The sequence below is a fragment of the Mastomys coucha genome, unplaced genomic scaffold (assembly GCF_008632895.1).
Source record: "Mastomys coucha isolate ucsf_1 unplaced genomic scaffold, UCSF_Mcou_1 pScaffold22, whole genome shotgun sequence".
NCBI lineage: Eukaryota > Metazoa > Chordata > Mammalia > Rodentia > Muridae > Mastomys > Mastomys coucha.
The window spans coordinates 156,719,687-156,743,620 of NW_022196905.1; the positions used below are offsets into that span (position 1 = coordinate 156,719,687).

Below are 23,934 nucleotides of genomic sequence, written 5' to 3' on the forward strand. Positions count from 1 at the left end.
TCAGCATGGCAAGGGCCCCTGCCCGTCTCAGCATGGCAAGGGCCCCTGCCCGTCTCAGCATGGCAAGGCCCCTGCCCGTCTCAGCAGCTTCCTAAGCAGGTTGCTGCAGAGGGGATTTAATTCTTAACTTTTGTTGTAGAGTTTGCCTGGTGAAACAGGACAGTGCTGAGATGATACTCTACCTAGTGGGTTTAAAGATTTATTTACTTATTTATTTAATGTATGTGAGTACACACTGTAGCTGGGCAGATGGCTGTGAGCCTTCATCTGGTTGTTGGGAATTGACTTTAGGACCTCTGCTTGCTCCAACCAACTGTACTTGCTTCGGGTGGCCCCACTTTGCCCTACTCGCTCAGGCCCAAAGATTTATTTATTAATATACATAAGTACACTGTAGCTGTCTTCAGACACACCAGAAGAGGGCATCAGACCTCATTACGGGTAGTTGTGAGCCACCGTGTGGTTGCTGGGATTTGAACACAGGACCTTTGGAAGAGCAGTCGGTGCTCTTACCCACTGAGCCATCTCACCAGCCCTTACCTAGTGGTTTTTATGAGGCCTTGTATTTGTGGTCTCATGTCTCTATTTAGGATGAACATAAGAGGACATAGGACAAGTAGGGCTTAGAAAATGCCAGAACAGGGAAGCCTGGGAGTGATGCTTCAGCCAAGGATTCCAGCAGATAGGCTCCCCTGACGGGTCCTTAGTTCTATTCTACTTCATGGTTGGGATACTGTTTTGTACCTTTCAACTTCGTAGTCAACACTGTTCCTGCCTAGAGTCAGTGTTTAGGCTTCCAGGCAGTGCCCACACCCACCAGACAGGTGTCTTACAGAGGAGAGAGATGGTTAGTAGAGAAATAAGCCAGTTGTGAACAGGAGGTACTCAAGGAAGAGCGATGCGGGCAGTTCCCTGAGACTGTGCCTGGGGAGAGTCCCCTTGCATGAGCCCTGGGGCGCGTCTGGGGGCAGCAGTAGCATAGGGCATCTCTGCTTTTAATCTGCATCTGCTATGCACAGCTGTGGGGCTGTGATTGTGGTCACCAGTGGTGACCGTCTGGGCCGTCATTGCGGCTGGTGTGTCATTTGTGAAGCTGGCTCTCGGTAAGCACCAGCAAGATTTGCTCTCTGGTCTGTTGGTGAGTTGACTGTCTGTCATTGTTCTCTGGAAGGGGTGGTTGTGGTCACCATGGTCATTGAGGTCATTGTCATCTGCTGCTGCTGTTTATACTACAGGGCTGCTTAGAGCGGGATACACTGAAGAAACCTGCCAGTGTCAGCAGAAAAGTTAATGTTCTCTCCCTGGAAGGTGTCTGGGCTCTCTAGCTTAAAGGTATACAGGAGAGCAAAGTCTCCTGTAATACTTCAATATCTAATATCCTATTAGAAAGTGGGCAAAGGGGTGGAGGTGCTGCTGAGGACCTTGTGAGTCATGTTGCCACTGACTGGCTGCGACTTTACAGCCTTGGGTGTACCTGGTGTGACCCTGGAAATACTGTGACCTCTAGAGGATATGGTTGGTGCTCATTGCTATTCTTTGTCACCTTCCATCACAGTAGCATCTGGACTCTACTCGGTGTTCTACTGTGGCCCTAGTTGGGGAGGACAGGGGAGCTGTAGCAGGTCTTCTCTATGCTGCCTTCCTCCTAGAGTCAGGAGTGACGAGCAAAGAAGGGTATGGCTCACATGGCAGCCACTCCCGCTGTTGTGCTGTGTGGCCCTGTCACAGTCCCTCTGATGAGTTGAATCTGCATCAGTGGCTCTCCATTCCCAGGAAGGATAAGGATGGTTTTGCTCTCTGTGGGCTCTTGTCTTTACCATTGGTCAGTCTGTCTGGTTCACTGTCCTTTGTAGTCACCTCCAGGCAGGCTGCGTGCAGCTCAAGTGTACGTACATGTGAGTAGCACTATGCATTCTGGTCATAGAGTTCCAGAGCTGTGGTGTGCAGCGTCCTCCCTGTGTGTAAACCCAGGCTTGTTCAGGGCCTTCCAGAATATGCTCAGTGGACACTTGGCTACTGTTAGTCACCTGGTGCTGTGTGACAAACATCCTTAGAACCGAGTGGCTGAAGGTAACAGTGTCCATACATGTATGGTCTTGTGCCTCTGTGGGTCAAGACTGAGTGTTGTCACTAGGAATGTCTATCTTTGATTGAGCACTGTACAGATTTGAAGCTATCTGGAGTCTTGCCTCCTCCTGTGACAGAATCTCCCCTGCCCACCATAGGCTGCACACACTTTCTTGTGACCAGGCTGTCTGCTTCCCAGAGAGCATGCAAAGGTTGTACTGGATTTCAGTTGCCTGTGCTCTAAGAGTTCAGCTCGGTCAGGCTAGGAGGCTGAGAGACATCTGTCCCAGTCCACTTGAGGTGCTGTAATAAACATGATGGGATCTCCTTCAAGCCAAGATCAGAGGCAGAGTAGTGCTCAGCAGTGGTGTCTGGAGAAAGCTGCTGCCTTCTCTCCAAGGGAGTAATGTTCCTGTGGTCTCTCTGCTGTGTCCCCACGTGGTGAAGGGCAGCAGCTCTCTGGGTGCCTCTTGTAGGCCCTAATCTTACCACCAAGGCTCTGGCCCTCAGCTTCATGGTTTCCTAAATGCTCTATCTCTACTTGAAGACAGCATTCAACATGTGGGTGTGGGAGGCAGACGGTTAGACTGTAGCAGATTGTTCTGGAAAGGTTGTCTTCCACTGCACACTGTGGCCTTGGGCATGGCCTGGTCAGGTCTCTAAGAAGGCTGCTGGCCCTAGTGTCAACTAGACAGAGACTGCTGCTGGTCTGCAGATCTCTATGAGGAGAGCCCCAGTGGTTTTGTTTTCTAGTTTCCTTTATGGACAGGAGAACTTGCATTTCCTTTTTGATGTTGACACCCGTGTGTTATGAAAGAGTGGCCTCTGCTCGTGAAACACTGGGACAAACTGTGGAGGGCCTTAGCTGACTCCAGGAGCCTTCTGCTGGGTCTTTTGGGTCAGATTTTTTTTTTTTAAAAAAGAATTTATTAGTTTTATGTATGTGAGTACACTGTAGCTGTCTTCACACATACCAGAGGGCATCAGATCCCATTACAGATGTCTGAACCACCATTGAACTCTGGACCTCTGGAAGAGCAGCCAGTGTTCTTAATCACTGAGCCATCTCTCCCGCCCCTTTGGGTCAGAATTTATCTACTGATGTCAGGCCCATACTTGAAAAGGGGGCTCAGGATAAAGCTGTGTATTTACTGCCAGCTCTGGAAAGCGGGTCTGTTGGAAGCATTGTCACGAAATCATGCCCAAAAAAGCCAGTGGTTCTCAACTGAGGGCAGTTTTGCAATCTAGAGATACTTTGGTTTGTCATGCTGGGAGGCACAGCTGTAAGGAAGGGCAGCCCCTCCGGGGAACTATCCAGAGGGCCCTGTGGGATGGATGTGGGGGATACAATCACTCTTGTTTGCCACGTGGCTGGGTTGGTGGGGAACAGACTTTAGTTTGGCAGTCTTCGTGGTTTCATGGCTTTCTCTTTCCTTTATCTTGGTCCACTGCGTCATGATTCCCTTTGAGCTTAATGGCACCAAATTAAGACTTGCCGAGAAAGTCTGTCTGTTCACTACATGTCTGACCTGCACAGGGCCTGCTGCTGTTCCTGGCCAGTGAGCTCTATAAGGCCTGTTTCAGGAAACCAGGCTGATGACAGGAATGACCCTGTTGGGGTCAGGTAGATGGTTTAGCTGACCATCCCTGCAGTGAGGCAGCATCCGCAGCTGGGATGGGATGGTGGGTTGATGTCTAGGCTGAGTGTGACCTGAGAGGAGGAGGAGCATAGCACCGCTGAGGAACTTCCTGGGTAGCCCGTCCACCCTGCCTTCGTTTACCTCAGGGAGATGATGTCAAACTGGTTTCTGTGAGTGGTAACATAATGAAACTTACAGACACAAACATGACGCAGTGCTAAATGCCTGCACTGGTTTGTCTTTTAGCTGCTGTGTTCCTGGGCAGTGCTCCTGTGTGGTGGACTCTAATGGACAGGGAGAGGTGATTCAGTCCATACTGTCCACAGTTGTCTTTTCTGCCAGTGACAGCAAATGCTGCTGCTCTCCCAGGCCCGCCCCAGGGTGCTCTGCCCTGTGCTGCATGGGTGGGCAGCCAGTGGGCAGGAAGGATACTTGCAGAGAAGTAACGTGCTGACTTTGGACTTCAGCTCTCTGTAGAACGTAAAGCTGTGTGTGGGCAAGTTGGGCAGTGTAGTCGGTAGGTGAAGAGAGAGATCCTTCTTGTGCAGATCCAGCCAGTTGTGTCACATGGAGGCAGACATAGGAGTACTGGTGTGTGATGACTGTACCAGGAGCCCCACCCCCTCCTAAGCCTTGGTGCTGAGGGAGCCTGGGAAATGAACACTGCTTTGAGCTATAATTCCTAAAACTGGGACTCAGGGTCACTAGACTTGTTCCAAATCTCCAGGCTGTATCTACCTGGGCTGACTCACTGGCCTGGGGGCTTGGCTTTTGCCTCCTAGCAATTCTCTTCCTCCAGGCCTAGCCCACCTGGTGTTAGCCCCAAGCCTGCCTGCTTAGCCTGCTAATGTGATTGGCTTTGGCACTCGGCTTCAGAACTTCCTGTTAGTACAGATTTCCCTGAAGTTTCTTGCTGGGCTGTACTAAGCAGTCTTACCCATATGTTGGCTTTCTCCCCTCAGCCTTAACATCCTGGTTTTCCCATCTGGCCCCCCCACCTGGCCCTAACCTCTGTGGCCTCAACCTCTATGGCATTTCCCTGGTTTTACTCATTGACTGTAGTCATCTTAGCCTGCCTACTGTTCTTTCTTTCCTGGCTCTTGCGTTGTGGACATAGAGACAAGGCCTCATACTCCTGCCATTACGCCCACAGGTCTAACCCATCCTGCTGTAACTTCACGCCCATCAGTGGGTTTTAATCTCCTAATTTTCCTTTTGCCTTGGACTAGGGGACCTTACCTGCCTACTGTGTTTCGAGTCTCCTAGATTTACTCTGCTGGCCTTCTCAACCTGGTTCTCCCAATTTGGAGCTTGTACCTAGAGTGGTTTTTTTTTTTCAAGCATTTGCTTTTTCACTTTGGTAGTGCTGGAGTTGGAGCCTAGGACTGTGAACATGGCTGTAAGCAGCTCCACTAACACTGCAGCACAGGCCTGTCAGCTGCGGGCTGCCAGTGTTCCCCATCAGCCCACACTGGGTTCTTCTCCACCCAGCTTACCTCACTCAGTTCTACCCTCTGGGTCCATGGAGTCACCAAGTCTCATCCCTGCTCATTTCTTACATTGCTTACATTACTCCCTAAGCCCGTGGCTTTACCCGGCCCTGCTTACTGGCCTTACCCACTCGACTTCAGTATCTTAGGGTTTCCTGGCGTTATCGTAACTCCTAGCTTTAAACTTGGGTTTACATGTCTGGATTTATTTAGTTCCTAACTTTGCTAATTTGCCTTTAACCTCTTGTCCTTACCTGCCTGACCTTATAGAATCCCACCCGATTCACTCTTAGCATCCCAGCTCCCGTCTGTAACTGTGTTGCCTCGGGACTTTGTTCAGCCTTCCAGCCTTGCCACACCCACACATGGCCCTGTCATGGTCCCCAGAAGCTTATGACAGCTCACTTTTATGTTCTGTAGGAGACTAGGGTCCCTCCTGAGGGGCCTTTCTTGGCCACTGTCCCCTCCCTCACTTCTGTCACCAGCTTTTTCTTTTGTGGAAGAGTATTTGGATGAAAATGTAGCTCTATTGCCACCTCTCACCTCTGGTCAGTGGCCATGTACAGTTTACCTTGGATGCTTCCCCCTGGGAGAGGCCTAGCCATGATGTTCTGTCGAGGATTGGTGGGAATAGACGTTTTCACGGTTTCCTGGAGAGGTGAGAGTGACAGTCTGGTAAGATTCCTTCCTGCTGACGTTATCAGATATGTGCTGTCTCTCAGGTATCCCCTGGTGACCATTTCCCTCTGCCATCAGAGTCCTGGCTTTTATGACTGCATTTGTGGCTCATGCTGTTTCCAGCCATGGTGGCCACTGGGGGCAGTGTAGCGTTGGGGCTCCTGCTGTCAGGCAGTGGCAGCTCTGCCCAGATGCTTAAGTTAGGCCCAGTGTGTTTAACAACTTTGGCTGTGTGGCTCTTGAGATGTTGTATTTACTGTTGTTGTTGTTACTCTCTGCAGGCCAGTCTAATTGAAGCCAACGGAGAACTAAAGGTCTTTATAGACCAGAATCTTAGTCCTGGGAAAGGTAAGGGGGCCTGTTCTGGAAATGTAAGTCTGCTGATGATTGTGTGGTATGTCCATGCCGTGCTAACTGTAAGGCCCACTGCAGCGCTTTGAGATGTCAGGAAATTCAGGACAGTGTGAAGAGGGAACTAGGCGTGTGTGTTCTCTTTGCCCAGTGGCAGCCGCCTCGCCACAAGAGCCCCCAGTGCTCTCATGTGGGGTGTGTCTTCTTAGGCTTAGGCTTGTTGTTGTGACTCGTACAAGGCGTGTGTTTTCTTAGGGAGCCTGGTGCAGTAGGAGTCGTGTGCAGATTGGAAGGCTGAGGCCCACTGTATCAAGATGCTCGGTGTCTGTAACAGGAAAACAGTTGCCAGTGTCCTACACTTGGTGGCTTCCTTAGATGACCCCTGGGTTGTGCTGTCTGTGTGTCCGTTGCTTTGCCATTGTGTCCAATCCCTGTAGAGCCACGTACGTCCCCACAGTGCTAAGCTGCACCTTCAAAGCACTGGCCTTACAGTGCTGTGGCACCAAAGACCGAACTTGTGGGAAGGTCTTGTTATCCCCAGAAATATTTTAGGTCAGGCCCTGTGAACATATAGCCTATGTAGGAGCCAGATCTGGCTAAGTTCTGTTGAAGAGTTCCTTATTTCTGGTTTCTCCTAATTGTTTACATGTATAAAATTAGCAAAAGAAGTGACTGCTGCCTGCAGAAGAGGCTCTGAGATCTTGAGAATAGTGATTGGCCTTTACTTAGCTTTCTGAATTTGTCTTTGGTCTATACTCTGCATGTATTGGAGCCCAGAGATCATGTCTCCAGACCCAAGTGGTCCAGTGCACCTGAGCCACTGCTGTGTCCTCTGGTTCTCCTCTGTGACTTCTCCAAATCTCAGTATGGGCATAGAAGCGAAAGGATTTGCCTTCAGTCTTAACCCTTCCTGATCCAAGCCTCCATCTTTGGTGCCTGCCCCTCACAGTGGGAGTCATGAGGATTGTGCAGCCTGTGTGCCAACCTAGGCTGCTTCCTCCTTGTTTGTTTAGTAGGGATGGGGGCTTCTTATCTTCTTGGTTGGCAGCATTCTCCTATGCTTGCAAGAAATGAACCTGAGTGTCACTCGAGGAACACTGGGATTTCACAAGTGTTCAGCACAGCGTTTCCCATCTGAGTGATAGAGCTGAAGCTGCAGCCTTTTCCCTGGGAGTGAATTCTACTGTGGTCTGCCAAGCCCTGTCACCTTTCCCATGCTTTTCACGAATAGGTGATTAGATGACCTTGAGCTAAAGTTGACCTATAAGAAGGGCTAGGACATGAGACGTGTGCGCCTGAATGTCATAGTCAGGCTGTTCACTTCCTCCTTTGCTTCCTTTTACTCCTAGCTTCATTGTCAGCCATGACAAGCAGGTTCTGAGTCGACATGGGCTTTAGGGCAGGTTGGTGCTGCTCACTGCATTGGCTAGCATCCTGTGTGGACCAGTACTCTGCCTGGTCCATGGGGTCTGTCACCTCGAGACCAGTTGCTTGAACCTACTGTTACGTATGCTGTACACTGACGCTGTTTTGGAGTTCTGATGTTTGGGAAATGCACAATGATGGCTCCCTTCACTCCAGACCTTCTTCCCTTCTCAGAAAGTGTGCACTGCTGTTAGTTTTTGGTGACCGTTCTAGAGAATAAGCCTAGATAGAACTGACTGTCTGTCTGTTTGTCTGTCTGTCTGTCTGTCTGATACACAACCCTCCCTCCTGTCAGGTGCTCAGGGCAGTGAAAATGAGGGTTTCGGAGAGGCCTGGTGGGCATGCTTACATAAAGGTAGTGCTGTGAGGCTCGGGAGCCCCGGCACTTCCTAGACCACGTAAACTCTTGGTCCTGAGCGTCCAGACACTGCCCCTCTTTAGCACATGCCGAGCCTTCTGTTCCTTTGCTGCTGGAACAGCAGTACGCTTTCCAGAATTCCCGTCTGAGTGAGGGCTAGAAGAGCTGTCTCCATTAGGAAGTTCCTTTCTCTGCCTTTGCTTTTCAGCCTACGCACAGTGCAGACGGTGGACTATTGTGATGTTCACTATGTTTGCTTGGTTGTTGAGGTAAAAAGCCTAGAGCATTGTTTATGTTGTTATGTTGGAAACAGCCCAGCCCACCCCTGTGTCTCTCCTCTGTTCTTTCTTCTCTTTCCTTTATTCGTGTGTGTGTGCGTGTGTGTGTGTGTGTGTGTGTGTGTGTGTGTGTGTGTGTGTGCGCAGGTGTTCTGCACCGTGCGCTATCCTTGGAATAGCCAGCAATGCCTGTACATGCAGAGAGCAGGACCCCAACCCTCACTTGTACCTTGTGGGCAAGCATAGTCACAGCATTTTACACTGGAGGCATCTCTTGAGTCAGATCTTGAAAAAAAAAAGTGAGCAGAAGCTGTCCAGGAGGCAAAGAGAAGCTGTGTGAAGGTGGGGTTCTCTCCATCCTTCCCTCTTCTCTCATCTGGTCCCTATGGTTAGTTCAGTCTCCTTTAGGCCCTAAGGCCAGGTGCATTCTGAATTTCCCAGAAGTCACTGTACATGAGTACACAGTTCTTTCTGTGCGCAGGTAACCTGGCAAATAGTGGTGGGCCAATCTCAGAGAGGGGTCTTCCTTGATGAGGAAGACCAGTGAGCTGTTGCTTTGGCACTGTTGAGCCTAGGTAGCTGTAATCTGTTGTTTCCTCGTCCTAAACCAGCCATTCACACCCTGGTCTCCTATCCCTGTGGAAGGCTCAGGGCCACCCGTGCCATCTTCTTGCAGAGGGACGTTTTTTAGTCTCGCTGTTCCTGTCAACATCCATCATAGAATCCGTGATGGAAACCTTCATGTGTGCACATGAAGAGGGATTTTGGTTGTGGGGTGGCAAGTCCAGAGGCTGCATGACAGGTGTGGGTGCTAATGTCTTAGGAGAACTTTATACAGGAAGCCTCTGGCTTGCCTGTACTACCTTCACCTGGTTAAATGAGACCTGCCAGCATTGAGATTGTCTGTTAAAGGTCTACAGAGGCTGCTAGACTGGTGTGCCAGAGAGTAGTGGGCAAATTGACCTCAGCAGACAGGTATGTGAACCTGACTTTTATAGTCTTTGCTACTCAAAACCCCTTTCCCCCAGAAAAACACATCAAACCCATAACACTTTGCATTGCCAAGCTCAGTTACAGCAGGAAGGTGGTGCAGCAGGCTTCCTGGCATGGCGTCCTGGCTGCTTCTGACTCACTGCCGCCCAGAGCTCAGTAGACAGACTCTCATGCCATGGTGTCTCACCATGCTCCTGGTGGTGACTTGGTCTTGGAGATGTTGGGCCCTGGGGTCGCCGTCTGCTACATCGCTACACTTCCTTCCTGTCTGTGCCCTGTGGATTCTAGCTGCTCGCATCCTTGCCAGCATGTGGTGGTGTTGGGTTTTCCGATTTCTCTGCTACCCATGACTGTCCTCTTAGCTCTGTGACTCTGAGGTGCCCACAGGGTTCTGCCCCGAGGATCTCACTTTCCTGTCAGTGGCTCCTTCCAGAACTCTGCACCAGTGTGCTGCCTTGACCTTCCTAATATGTCTGATGCTTCTCATCTCTCGGTTTCTTTCCCAGGGGCACCCAGCACATCCACATCTTCCTCTGGCCTAGCACCTGAGGGATTGCACTCCCTGGAGTGCCTGCAGCGTGCCCAAGAGCACATGTGAACGTTTCCAATCCCCCCCATGTGTGCTGGGGACATCTTTGAGGCGACAGTTGTTGTCTCTGCTGTGTTTCAGTTCCTGGTCTCTTGGCACTTTCACCACAGTTTCTGAGAATGGAGTACCGCCTGTCATTCACCATTTAGCTAGAACTCTGCTGAGAATGGAGTACTGCCTGTCATTATTCACCATTTATCTAGAACTCTGCATCTCGTTTGGACATAGTCTGATCCCATTTTCCTGAAGTTCTAAGGTACCCAAACTCGGAGTCTTGGTACGAAGGGGCCATCTCCAACGTTCTGCTTGCTGTAGGTTATGTTGTGCAGAACAGCCTGGCTTCCTGTCTGCTCTAGGGTGCTGTGTGCTCCAGACATGTCTTGTGCCTGCTGCTCCTCATTCTTACCTGCTCCCATAGTGTGTCTGTCTTTCCTTTCTGTTTCAGGATTGTGTTTTTAGCCTTAGAATGAGACTTACTGTGAGAGAAAAATTTTAACGATGGCGCATGTCAGAAACTAGTGTGGCCTTTGTGCTCTTGAGCATGTGTTAGCTTGCTACCATGGTGAATGGTGGGCTGCAGCCCAAACATGGCCTTGTGGCAGTTACTCTTCAGGTAGAGGGGCCTAAGAGATGATGAGATACTCCCCCCTTTTTTAAAGATTTATTTATTATATATACAATGTTCTGCCTGCACAGCCAGAAGAGGATGCTAGATCTCATAAATGGTTATGTGTTAACATGTGGTTGCTGGGAATTGAACTCAGGACCTCTGGAAGAGCAGCCAGTGCTCTTAACCTCTAAGCCATCTCTCCAGCCCAATGAGACTCTTTTTATACTAACCCCCTGGGATCAGGAGAGGTCTTACATTTTGTTTTTAACTTTAAGTTTTAGCACCACAGTGACATTTCAGAAGCTGTCAGCCTTGTGTGGGGCAAGGGATGAGGGCCTTTGTTGAAGTGTTCCTCCAGAAGCCAGGCGGGGGTGTGTGTGTGTGTGTCCCTCCTGTGTTCCCTAATGGTACAGTGTGTGAGCAATGGTGGAGATCTAGATGCTGAAGGACAGCAGTGACCACACCATCCTAACCCTAAAGCAGGCCCACTTTCCTCAGCCTGAAGGTGGGGTGGGTGAGTAGGGAACGTGTGTGTGTGTGTGGGGGGGGTGTCTCTGGAGATTCAGAAGAAAGAAAGCCATGTTGTAGAACTAACCGGCATCATTCTTTGTCCTTACCAGATCAGTAAGTGGGTGAAGTGGTTTGCAGTAGGCTTTGAAGGAGGCACAGGTGGCCAAGAGGCTCATGAGGTTTTGTTAGTGACCAGAACCTCAGAGATGCATGTACGTATGTGCAACACTTAGTGTCCACTGCCTCTAGAGCCAGAAGAGGCCTTGATCCCCTACAGTTATGTGTGATAGTTGTGAGTCACTCTGGATGCTGGGAATCAGTCACTGAGCCACTGTCTAGCCTCTAGTCGTTGTTGTCTTGTTTTGCCCAATTTTGTGTGTGTGTGTGTGTGTGTACGCGCATGTGTGTGCCTGTGTGTGCATTTCCCGTGGTAGCTGTCTGTTGCATTGTCCCAGCAGTGCATGAGTTTGCTTCCCCCACGTGTGTGGCCCCCCCCCCCCGTGTCCCCCCTCCCCCTCCCCAAGTCAGCATTTGCTTCTTGGTTTCTTGGCAGTAGCCATTCAGGCAGGTCAAATGGAACCTGGTGTTCTGATTTTCACTTTCTTTGGCTAAGGTTGCTGAACAGTTTATTATTAGTAGTATGAATTAGTTATTTGTACTTTTGAAAACTGTGAGATTTGTTTGCTCGGTAATTGATTGGCTACTTGTTCCTTTGTTGTTGGGTTTTTGTTTTTGTTTGTTTTTGTTTTTGTTTTTGTTTTTTTTTTGCCTTTATATAGTGATGTTAATCCACTGATCCACTGGTAGATGAGTAACTGGCAAAGATTTTCTCCAGTTTTGTGAGCCTTCTCTTCCCTGGTGATTGTCTGCTCTGAAGAAGCTTCTAGGCCTCATGTGATCCAGTCCCAGAGTGATTTCCTGAGTGGCCAGAGTCCTTTTCAGAAAACCCTTGCCTGCACCTATCACCTTTATCCTGTTTTCACAGCGCAGGCTCACAGCTTGAGGTCTTGCATTAAGATCATGAATACACTCTGAGTTAATTTAGCGTAGAATCATTCAGCTTCATCCCTGTGTACACCCAGACGCAGTTTTCACAGCTGCCTTCTCTATAGTGTAAAGTTTTGGCATTTTTTGGTTGAATAATCAAGTAAGTAAGTGTCTGTAGGGCCCTTGGATTTATCTCTTGGTCTTCTGTTGTAATCCATCCATCTGTGCGCCTGCCTCTGTTACTGTGTGGCCACTCCCTTAGCGCTGCCTTCTGCTTAGCGCCCCTTTGTTAGCTGTTGGGCTCTTTGCAGCAACTGCGTCTAGCTCTGTACAGAATGCTGTTGGTATTTCAGTGGGGACTGCATTGCACCTATGCAGGTTTTTGGTAATGGGGCCATTTACTTAAAACCATTCTTTTTTTTTTTTTTTAATATTTAACTTTTAACTTCAATTTTATTAAGTCAAGAGTTTGATTTTTTTTTTTTAAGATTTATTTATTATTGTAAATAAGTACACTGTAGCTGTCTTCAGATGCACCAGAAGAGGGCATCAGATCTCATTATGGTTGGTTGTGAGCTACCACGTGGTTGCTAGGATTTGAACTCAGGACCTTCGGAAGTCAGTGCTCTTAACCACTGAGCCATCTCACCAGCCCCCCTTAAAACCATTCTTATCTTTAGAAGTCGTGTTTGCATGGTGTGTGTGAGGCTCTGGGGTCGATCCCTAGTGCACACACCAAAAGGAAAATCTACAAAAAACCTAGGAAGTCTCATTTGTGGATCCTTTGGCTACGGTCGGGGGAGGCAAACTCCAGGGTTTACAACTGCAAAAATATGAATGCAATATTTTGGGATCTTTCTCTGGATTTTAGCAATTCATGGTGTCTGTACAGCTATATTTAAAAGCATTTTCCTTTGAAAGGTCTTTATAATATGTTTTATATTGAGACACTTTTAAAGTGAGAGTTAACGTCAGGTCATGGTTTGGTTTTTCTTTTATAGTCAGCCTTCCCTGGGGGTTCTGTGTGTCAGTCTTGTGTTAGGAAAATACGTTAGGTGTTCTACGTTGTTTTGCCACATTAAAGCAAAGAAATGGCCATTTTTATCCTATAGACAGCCACTGGGGAGGTGCTGTGGCAAGTCAGATGCCTACTATAGAGTGGACCCTGGTCCCAGGCTCAGGACCTTCCTTAGCCAGTGCCCCAGAGAGGAAATAGAGGGCTCAGGATCAAGTTTTGGGATAGGACATTTGTGACTTAACTGTAGGTTTATAAATCAAAACTAGGGAATAGACATACCATCTTCCTGGAACTGCCCCTTCTAACCTCAGCTCAGAGAAGCAGTTTGACCCTTAACCCATGTCATTGTGTTCCAGGTGTGGTGTCTCTCGTAGCTGTACATCCATCCACAGTGAACACACTTGGAAAGCAGCTTTTGCCAAAAACCTTCGGACAGTCCAATGTCAATATCACACAGCAAGTGGTAAGTTGTCAGAAGTGTGAGTGCCAGGTCTGTGGATGGGCTGGGTGTGAGCCACTCGGGTGGGTGACGCTGGTGCAGGTGCTGCTGCTGTGAGCCTCGCTGGGCACCATGCTGGTGAGTAGAGGGAGTTCCAATGTGCTTTCTATGTCAGGGATCTGAGGCCCTGTACACGTGGCAGAAACCTGGTGGGTGAAGGCAGACAGTCCAAGGCCTGAGCAGCTGTCCTGCTCCATGGCTTCAGTTGCCAGCCCCATGGCCTTTCTCTAAGCCACTGTCTTCTGGCTGAGAAGGGTTGGAGGAAGGGTGTGGCTGTGTAGTTATGGCCACAGGAAGGGGCCAGTACAGTGCGCTTTCTTCATCGAATAATGCATCAAAGATGAGGAGCTCCATAGAGCCTTGCAGCCTCCCTCAGTGTGCCTGCGTGGGCTTACCTTAGCTGGAGCTTCAGTCAGTGGTGTTTTAGCACAGCTACCTTGCAGTGAACAGTTTGTCTTTCATCCAGGCACTTTGTTCTGGGCTTCCCTCCCCCAGCCTTTAGATAGATGTTCTGGCTTCTCTTGGGAAGCCTCCTTGCCCACAGTGTCTTACACTCAGCAGCCTCATGTCTTCTGAGGATGCCTGACAACCCTCAGGTAATCATGGGGCTGTAGGACTCCGTAGCTTAACATTTTTTAGAATCTATTTTATGTTTTGTTCTGTTTTTATATATTAAGTGGACATTCGTGTGGAGGTCAGAGGACAACTTGCAGGAGTTTGTTTTCCTCCATCATGTGTGTTCTGGGGAATGGACTTGGTGGTTAGGCTTTGTGACAGGTGGCTTTATTACCAAGTCCCTCTGCAGCATTTCTACGTCTGAGTGTTGTGCCTGCAAGGCATATGTGTACTGCATGTATGCTGTGTACTGCATGTATGCTGGGTCTCCATGGAGCGTGGAAGAGGGCATCATATCTCCTCGAACTGGAGTTGTAGATGCTTGTGAGTCACCATGTGGGTATTGAAAATTAAACCTGGGTCCTTCTCAAGCATAACAAGTGCTCTTAACCACTGAGCCATCTTTCAAGTCCTTTCTGATGTTTGTTTGTTTGTTCACTTTGTTTTGTTTGAGATGAGGTGTCATGTACCACCGGCTGGCTTGAAAATCATTTTATGTAGATCAGGCTGGTCATGAATTCCTGAAGATTCATTTCCTGCCTTTTCCTCCTCCTGAGTGCCAGGATTAAGGGTGTGTGCCACTGTACCTTTCCAGCATTTGGAGTTTTAAGTATCATGGCTGTGGGCAGTACTCTGAGTTCTAAGGACCCTGCAACCCTGTGGCGTGGACCTGGGCTCTGCTGGGCCAGTTGACAAGAAACTGTTCTTACTGTTTAAATTTTCTTGATCTGAAAGTCAGCACTGTGGACTTGCACTTGGTTGGGGGAGTGTGCCGGTTACTGCTACGCCCTGCACTATAGTAGTGGGTCAGGGCTTGTGTGCTGCCAGCATCCCCTTGTTTAGTCTTTGGTGGTACTAGGATTAAACATAAGCCCTCCTAGGCTGTGTCCTAGGCGAGCAGGATACTCCTAGGCTGTGTCCTCAGCTTGCCATGTTCCAAGTGACCCTTAAACTGTTTTATAGGTCAAAGGTTTGAGGAGATGGCTGGATTGACTGACAATAGGAGATGGTAGTTAAACTGTGTGTGCGTGTGAAGTGTGACCGGGGCAGGTGCAGGTGCTGTGTCCCTGGCGCTTGTTCACCAGATGCTAGAAGCTCTTGGACTAGGATATTAGGAGGGCCTAGGTGTGTAGCACTGGAAGCTTTGACACTGAGATGTCTCTGTTGAGCACAGAGGTGTCTGCCTTGCCGGTTTGCACTCTTTGGGCCCTACCTTTAGCTTCATGGTAAAGCTTACCTAAGCTTCCTTTTAGCATTTTCTCTTCCCTGAACCTTTCTAAATTTGTGCTTTCTTTTTGTCTTTAAATTTTTTATTTTTTATGTAACTAGTAGAATCATGCAGTGTACAAGACTGAACAGCTGTTATCATTTGATATTAAGGTGCAAAATTAATCCTTAGGGTGGCTTGAGAGGAGAGCGTCTAGAAGACCTTTTGGTCTGGGCGTTGGGTGTGGCTCGTTGGCAGGATGCTCGTCCAGCTGGTGGAGGCCTGCGTTCCATCCTTAGCAAGGCAGAGACTTGTCTCAATAGGACTCGTACATTTGCTCGAAAGCTAGAGAGGGGCTTTGGGTGACGTCAGTTCTCAACATATGCCAGTCAGCAGTCATGTGGCTTGCTGGCGCTTTGGGTCTAGAAGACTGGATTTGAACCAGTCTCAGTCTCAGCAGTAGTGACCAGAGGAAAGGCTCTGCCTGTGACTTGGCCTCCTCTCTCTTTCTCCATGTGAAGCAGGGATTGTCGTGAGGGACAGCAACCAGAGAACCTTATCAGAAGTAGTGCTGCGGTGTCTGAAGGGCCAGTGCCCCTGGGAGATGCTGCATGCTACATACACATGTATGCAGATGGGGGAACATAAGCACACCAAGGGTAATAAATGCCAGGGTGCAGATGGAATGGGACCCACTGCCTGCCAGCATGGCTGTGCTCCCTGGGGCTTTGTCTGCAGTCTTTGTATCTGGCCATGCCAGCAGGGAGTTGCTACTTTACAGCCTGGTTTTCTTGTCTCCTTGAGGCCTAGGCACCTGGTTCTCCTCGTGCCTTTCCTCTTTTCCCCATCCCACTTGCTGATATTTGCTTTTCTTGCCTCCATGGCCTCCCACTGCTGCAGTTGAACTTCGTTTCTGCTGAGTCTGGTCCCATCAGCATGTGCACACAGAACCAGAGCTTGTCCTAAGCAGTGTGTGCACATGGAGGGTGGACCATGTATTGACAGCCATGGGTACACAGGGCTGAGAATTTGCCAACTGTGCTGTGCATGAAGCTGGGGCCTAAATGTATAGTGGCTGTGACGTTTGATGCCAAAGGTAGATAGCTCCTATATGCATAGCTTTCCTTCTTTCTATTGTCAGATCCACAGAGAAGACCTGTTTACCTGAGGGTTGGGGAGCTCACTCTGCACTGTCCCTCAGATGTGCATAGGGTCTCTGTGTGTCCTGACGGATGTAGGTCCCAGTGAGTATTGAGGCTGCCTGTCAGGAGCCACCTAACCCTCATTGGCATAGCATATCAAGAAGTGCTGTGTGGAAGAGGTGAAGCTGGGAGTAAGTTAGTTTTCGTCAGATCCAGTCGCTTGGCAGCTTCCGTGTGGTCAGTGGGTAAGGCACAAGTGCCCTGCACATGCACAGCTGCAGGGTGCAGTCAGGCATCCCAGGCTCTTCTTGAGTCTTGCTGCGCGTCTTCTCCGGGTGGTTATTTCGGTGCTGCAGAATAGACTGAGGTCTCCCATGAGCTCCAGATGCTTTTGTGCAGCCCTCGTGCTGGTGTGGGATGTGTGAACAGGACTGGCAAGCAGTACTGGTGGTAGAATGTAAAACTCTTATTGTCTGTGGGGATGTGGACAGGTTCCCTGTCCCCGCCTGATGCACTTCCCCTCTTGTGTGGCCTAGTGCTCCCAAAGTGTACACACCTTCACTGGGCAAAGGAGAAGGGATCCTGCGGCTCCAGGTATCTCAGTTCATTCCTGTGGGGATATCCCTGGAAGAGTTTGATCATTGAAGTACTTTGTAGTTTGGGATTTACCAGAGGTCTGTTTGACTTACAGTTATGTGTGTAGCAAGATTTTTGACATTGAGACATTTGTTGTCAGAACAGGGCAGTTGTCCGTCCCCAGAGGAACAGGTTTGTATGTTAGCTGAGGGAACCAAAACTGTGAGAGTGGTCGCCATGGCAGCTCTGGTCAGGTGAGCTCTTGGCTATGCATGTGCTCCCAATGGAGCCGCCTGTCCTTTTCTTGTCCTGATGATCTTTGGATCCTGGGGCCCCTAATAGACAGTAGAAAAAGGTATCCCTGACAGGACAGTCAAGCATCATTTCCACTTGGACAGAAGGTGGGGCCACTTGTGAGCTGGAAGAGGTACCTGTTGTCTGTCCCAGGGAAGCTCGAGTTCTTCTCCCCCCCCCTTCTCGGTAACTTTCATACTTTAGAGGGGCAGTTTTATCCTTGTCTAGCTCATTAAGAGGAAGTAAACCAGAAATGTGTCCTGTCCTGTTGGTTAGTTGCCTGCGTGGTCTACTCGGTGTTCTTTGCTGTGGGAGGCCTGCCTTCCTTTCCATCCCTACACTGTGGCCTGCTCTGTCTTCTCAAGCTTGCCCACCTGGTTGAGACTTTGTTCTTTTAGGTGTGCGGGTGTCTGAGCTGCAGGGCGTAGCGCCACATGCAGAGCAGCTGTAGTGACACTGGCCACTGCTCTTGATGTTGCTGGGTTGGGGCGTGTGCTGTTTTCTCACTGTGGCTGACAAGGTGCCTCAGTGGCAGCAGAAGGAAGCGCAGAAGGAAGGTGGAGACATGTCTGATTGTTCTGAATTCTTTCTTGACTGTAGGTGATTGGCACGCCTCAGAGACCTGCAGCATCCAACACTATTGTGGTAGGAAGCCCACACACTCCCAACACTCACTTTGTGTCCCAGAACCAGACGTCTGACTCCTCACCTTGGTCTGCTGGGTGAGCACCCCCACCCTAGGATGGCAGCTGCTGAGAATGTCCCCCTTTTCCTCTGGCCATGTGTCACATGGTCTGCTGTGGGAGTACCTGAGCAGAAAGAGTTCAACGCTCCCATCTTACCTCTGACTGGGCCACAGAGAGAACACTGGCCACTAATACAATACAAACGCTTAGAAAGTGTCAGAAGATTTGATCTCTACCAGATCCCTACCAGGTCCGACATCAGGGCTCCATCCTAGCATGATCCGTCCCTCCAGGGCTGTACTGCCACTGAGATGTGGAAGTCAAGTGATTCTCTTTAAAGATCACCAGTGTGTCACTTTTAAAAAACACTGTTGTGAAATCATGTCTCTCTTGCTTCAATTTCAAATCATCTGTGCCCAAAACTCTCCATAGAAACTTAGTGGCTCTGTTCCTGGTGTGATTTTTAGTGAGGGTGACACATTTGGTATGCCTCCTGACCTGAAGCTTGCACCACGGTTTCCATTTGACACATGCCCACCAGTCTAAGCATTTGCCTTAGGTCATGGTAGCTTGCCAAAATAACCCCTGAAAATTCCTAAGTTTACACTAAAATGTGCCGTGCTCTGATGCCAGCAGACGCCTTTAGAACAGTGGTGCCTAGTGTGTGGTCCGGATCAGACCCATGCTGATTTCTGCCCTTCGGATGTCTGTACATCTTCCCTGACATTTAAAGGCACAGGTGTGTGAACTGGCCTCGTACGTGTTCTTTTCTGACCTGAGAAACACTGATACTTGCCAATGTCCTTGATATACTAGGGCGGAGTCCCTGCTGCCTGTGGTGGGGCTGTGGGAAAAATGGGCCTGTGCAGCCTCAGGCCTTCTCTCTGGAAGTGTCTTCACACCCAGCTCCCATGACTACTGACAGTGTCTGTGTTTCTGATGTCTGAAAGGAAGCGGAACAGGAAAGGAGAGAAGAATGGCAAGGGGCTGCGGCACTTCTCCATGAAGGTGTGCGAGAAGGTGCAGAGGAAGGGCACCACCTCCTACAACGAGGTGGCCGATGAGCTGGTGGCAGAGTTCAGCGCGGCTGACAACCACATCCTACCAAACGAATCAGTAAGTGTTCTGGCAATCCATGGGCTTGACTTGCAGGCCACTCGGAATAGCATGGCTTAGTCTGTCAAGTTGAGGCAGTGAGGGAGCTAGAGAACCCTCTGAAGCAGGTCGTTTGCAGGACCAGTGCCACAGAAAGTGGGCCAGGAACATCCCCTTGGGACACACCTCAGGTGTGGATCACCAAGAAGGCGCTCGCTCTGTCTTCTAGGCTTACGACCAGAAGAACATCCGGCGGCGTGTCTACGATGCCTTAAATGTGCTAATGGCCATGAACATCATCTCCAAGGAGAAGAAGGAGATCAAATGGATCGGCCTGCCCACCAACTCAGCTCAGGAGTGCCAGAACTTAGAGGTGCACTGCCTAAAGCAGGCTTCTGTTGTCCTTGGTCACTTGAGACAGCTGTACTAGGTGCCTGAGTGGATATGAGAGGAAAGGGCCAGTGCTGTTAAAGTTACAGGAACACAGGCCTTCGTCTAGAGCTTCGGCTGTGGCTGTGCTCTTGGTGACAGTTGACAGTGCCTGTGGGCCTGGCAGCATGCATGCTGATGGGCACCCTCCTCACTGTTGTGTCTGCAGGTGGAGAGGCAGCGGAGGCTGGAGAGGATCAAACAGAAGCAGTCACAGCTGCAGGAGCTCATCCTGCAGGTATGGCCTTTCTGAGCACCCCCACCTTCCTCCCAGAGAGAGGCTGACTGTGTGAGTGTAAGCTCCTTGGCATGACATCCAAGGGGTTTTAAGCCTGCACCAGGCATGTCGTGAACTCTGTAGATGTTGGTCTTCACAGTTACTGCCAGGGAAAACATGGTGGTTAAGGTTGTCCATGTTCATGTGAAATGGCCCTGGGAGTTGGACTTCTTTCTTGTAAGAGACCTAGGGATTCAGTGAAGATAGGGTGTACAGGGTTCATGGCAGAGCAGACTGAGACATGCTAGAACCTTCCAGAAGGCATAGCGATGGGACTGGTCATGGGGGTGACTGGCCACCAGCCTGGGGTGAGCATAGTGTCCAGGGCGCCTAGTGGTCAGAGCTGGAGATGCCAGCATTATTCTGGCCCCTCAGCAGCCTTGTTACCTACCTGCTACCATGTGACTGATGAAGGGGTGGAGTCAGGACCCAGCCTTGTTACCTACCTGCTACCGTGTGACTGATGAAGGGGTGGAGTCAGGACCCAGCCTTGGCAACATATGCTCTTCCTTCCTTGTGTGTGCTCAGCCTAAAGGTGACATGGTAGGGTCAGTTCAGGGTACCAAGAAGATCTGGGAAATCAGGGCTCCTGGCTCCAGAGGGGAAAGGAAGCCGGGTTGGTAGTGGCCCAAGACATTCCCCATTTCCTGCCCTCGCTTGCCTCCTCCTGTGTAGTCGCATGTGTCTTTATGAGAGCACCTCCACTGTAGAGAGGGAGGAGTGGTAGGCAGGGTTAGAGCAGAGTCTGTCCATGTGGACTCAGGGCCGTTGGCTCTGGGTTCATCCCTGCAGAGCTGCAGGTGCTTAGGACTGAGTGTCCTTTAGCAGGTCACTCGTGTGACTGCTTTCCTGTGCTCCTTGTCCCCTATAGGCTGTGAGCAGATGTCACAGGCTGCTACAGGCCGGCCTTTCAACACCCAGGTTCTCACTACCTGCAGGAAGGAAGGGATCATATTACTGGTATTGACATCTATCCGGGGACTATGTTGGTCTTTTTCAGCAAATTGCCTTCAAGAACTTGGTGCAGAGAAATCGCCAAGCCGAGCAGCAGGCCCGCAGGCCGCCACCTCCCAACTCTGTCATCCACTTGCCCTTCATCATTGTCAACACCAGCAGGAAGACAGTCATTGACTGCAGCATCTCCAATGACAAGTTCGTCCTCAGTGGGCCCCTAAGTGCAGCTCCTCAGGGGAAGAAATGGGCTTTGTTATCAGGGTTCAGTCTGATGGCTGCTTAGTGACAGCAGTTGTGCTCTCTGGCGGTCCTAGAACTGGTACTGTGTGAGTGCGGCCTTGTGTCCTGGCCCAGGGCCATGACTAGAGCAAGACAGGTTGTGGAACTATGCAATGACACATCTTTCATTTCCTAGTTTGAACTGTTTTAGAGAAATTCAGTTATAGGATCTGGGCTGGAGGGTGTCGGGGAGGGGCTGATTCTTGGTTCCCACCCACAGGACTTACTGCCTGCTCTTGGAAGCCACATAATCCTCACAGTGCCTTTCCTCAACAGATTTGAGTACCTATTTAACTTTGACAACACGTTTGAAATCCACGATGACATTGAGGTGCTCAAGCGCATGGGCATGGCGTGCGGGCTGGAATCTGGCAACTGCTCGGCCGAAGACCTCAAGGTGGCAAGAAGTTTGGTACCAAAAGCTCTAGAACCATATGTGACAGGTCAGTTGTGCCCTGTGACTGGCCATGCTGTGGCCCAGTACTTCCCTAGTGCCTGGCTGTCTGCTGAGGTCGGGCTGAACATCTGTCCCCTGGGTTATTGGGTTCCATGAGTGGCACTTGTGGTTTTCATGATGGAAGTGTCATGGAGGGAGGATCTGTCTGCCGAGTGGGGATAGGAGGTGACAGGACTAGTGCCCTCCTGAGGCCGTCCATTGTCTTTAGAACCCATCAGTCTGGACGGCAGGGGACAGGGCTGTCCCCTGGGCCTCTACTTTGGTGACTTTGCTGAGTTCCTAGGTCACGTTGGCCTTGTGATGAGTCATGAAAGATCCTGTTCATCAGTCAAAAATGCGTGATGTGTGCTTGCTTTCTGAGGCTGTTCCAGACTGATGAGCATCTGTCCTATCCCGTGTAAGGCGTTGCTTGCACTTGAGCCTTCCTGCAGCAGACGCAGGCCTGGGATCTGGCCTGGGCTCTGCCTTGTAGCTCTGCATGAGTCTGAGGTAGAAGGTGGCATGCTGCATGTTCATGCTCTTAGTCCTCGTTAATACTCTCCGGTGCTACTGGTACATGGAGCAGCACGGGGAACCTCCCGAGGGGACATGCATGCTGCCTGGGAACCAGCTACCTCTTGTTCTCACACAGAGGGTAAGGAGAGCATAGTATCTGCAGAGCTCCTCCAAGCTGTGTTGGTCATGCAGGCTTGCTTCTCACATGCTGGGTCTCAGGAGTTTTGTTTGGTGTCTCGGCTTGTAGCTCAGAGATCTGTCTCACAAGTGATGGCGTTAAAGGCAGGTGTCACCACACATGACTACTCCGGTTTTATTACTGTCTGCTTCTGTCTCTTTTCAGAAATGGCTCAGGGATCCATTGGCGGAGTGTTCGTCACGACAACAGGTTCTACATCCAATGGCACAAGGCTTTCTGCCAGGTGACAACAGCTGGGGGTGGGGCAGCCCTACTGGGTTTCAGATAGGCTGGACTGAGCTTGTCCAGGTAACTGTCTGCCCAGGCAAGGGAACACAGTGCTTGGCCCGCATGAAATGATCCCGCTGCAACCTCCCCTCAATTAAGTAATTAATGGTTTTTATTTTTTAAAAAGTAATACACAGTAAGGTGGGGGCAAACCTACCTGTGTGCCACTGTCACTGGCAGGGAAAGTGACAAGAAGTTTTTCTTTTTGGTTTGGTTTGGTTTTTTTTGAGACAGGGTTTCTCTGTGTAGCCCTGGTTGTCCTGGAGCTTGCTCTATAGACCAGGCTGGCCTAGCCCTCAGAGATCTGCCTCCCACGCCTCCCGAGTGCTGGGATTAAAGGTGTGTAACAGCACTGCCTGACTGGTTTTTTTTGTTGTTGTTTTTAATGACTCTTTACTTGTTTTCTTAAAATGTATCTCCTGGTGCAGTGTGTATACAGTTTTATTTTCTGCTTCTATACACTTTACATTTTTAAAGGAATCTTTTATTTATTGTTACTATTTGTGTGTGATGTATGTGGGCAAGTGTGGAGGTCAGAAGAGGCGTGAGTGCGTGTGTGCATTCATGCATGTGGTTCTCTCCCACCTTTACATGGTTCCAAGGATCAACTTTGGTCTCTAGGCTTGTGTGGAAAGTGCTTTTGACCCAGTTTTTAAAATCTGTTACATGTGTGATGTGAGTGTGGGCATGCACATGTTGTACCTGTGTGGAGGTCAGAGGGTGGCTTTACTTTCTCATTGTGGGATCTAGGATGGGACCGCAGGTCAGCTCATCAGGTCAGCCTAGCCAGTGTTGTTACTTACCCTTTTTTTATTTTATTTTTCTGGGTTTTGTTTGTTTTTTGAGACAGGGTTTCTCTGTGTAGCCCTGGCTGTCCTGGAACTCACTCTGTAGACCAGGCTGGCGTCGAGCTCAGAAATCTGCCTGCCTCTGCCTCCCAAGTGCTGGGATTAAAGATGTGCACCACCACTGCCCAGCTCCTTTTTTTATTTTTTAACTAAGACAGCCTTACTCCACAGCCAGGCCAGGTTTTGCCATTCCCTTGCCTCAGTCTCCATTACAGTTCATTTTTAAAAAGTGTTTTATTCAGTATTCATGCACTTGTGTAATGTTTTGTGACCAAATCCACTCTCATACTCTCCTCCCACTCGTCCTGTTCTCGCTGTCACCTCCTCCGTGGCTCTCGTCTCTCTAAGTCTGTGTAGTGTTGTCAGTGTGTGCAGGGTACCTGTTGGAGCTTAGGCGGCCTCTTAGGGCCCACCTAAGTAAGACTGACTTCCTCCTCCAGCCTCTTCCTAGGTTATGGGAAGATACTTCTAACTGTAACTTTAACAATTTTAAATTGGTACAGTGTATTCATATTTTGTCTGCATGTACATTTGCATACCATGTGTGTATAGGTACCCAAGGAAGACATAAGAGGTGTTAGTCCTTGGAACTGGAGTTACAGACTTGTGAGCTGTCATATC

The 23,934-nt window shown here is 49.7% G+C and overlaps 1 protein-coding gene across 10 annotated transcripts in view; it reads left to right on the forward strand.

Moving 5' to 3' along the window:
• The window catches only part of Tfdp1 (transcription factor Dp-1), a 40,324-nt gene that overhangs the window by 13,223 nt on the left and 3,167 nt on the right, over window positions 1-23,934 (forward strand). For 3 of the 10 annotated variants that reach the window (XM_031339125.1, XM_031339124.1, XM_031339126.1), the window contains exons 3-11: window positions 6,157-6,223; window positions 13,351-13,457; window positions 17,928-18,049; window positions 18,964-19,129; window positions 19,338-19,481; window positions 19,707-19,775; window positions 20,815-20,966; window positions 21,324-21,490; window positions 22,343-22,421. In XM_031339125.1, coding sequence (XP_031194985.1) covers window positions 6,157-6,223; window positions 13,351-13,457; window positions 17,928-18,049; window positions 18,964-19,129; window positions 19,338-19,481; window positions 19,707-19,775; window positions 20,815-20,966; window positions 21,324-21,490; window positions 22,343-22,421 — 1,073 coding nt within the window. Of the gene's footprint in view, window positions 1-6,156; window positions 6,224-13,350; window positions 13,458-17,927; window positions 18,050-18,649; window positions 18,753-18,963; window positions 19,130-19,337; window positions 19,482-19,706; window positions 19,776-20,814; window positions 20,967-21,323; window positions 21,491-22,342; window positions 22,422-23,934 lie in introns of all 10 variants that reach the window. The other 7 variants (XM_031339128.1, XM_031339130.1, XM_031339129.1 and 4 more) reach the window with 4 other exon arrangements.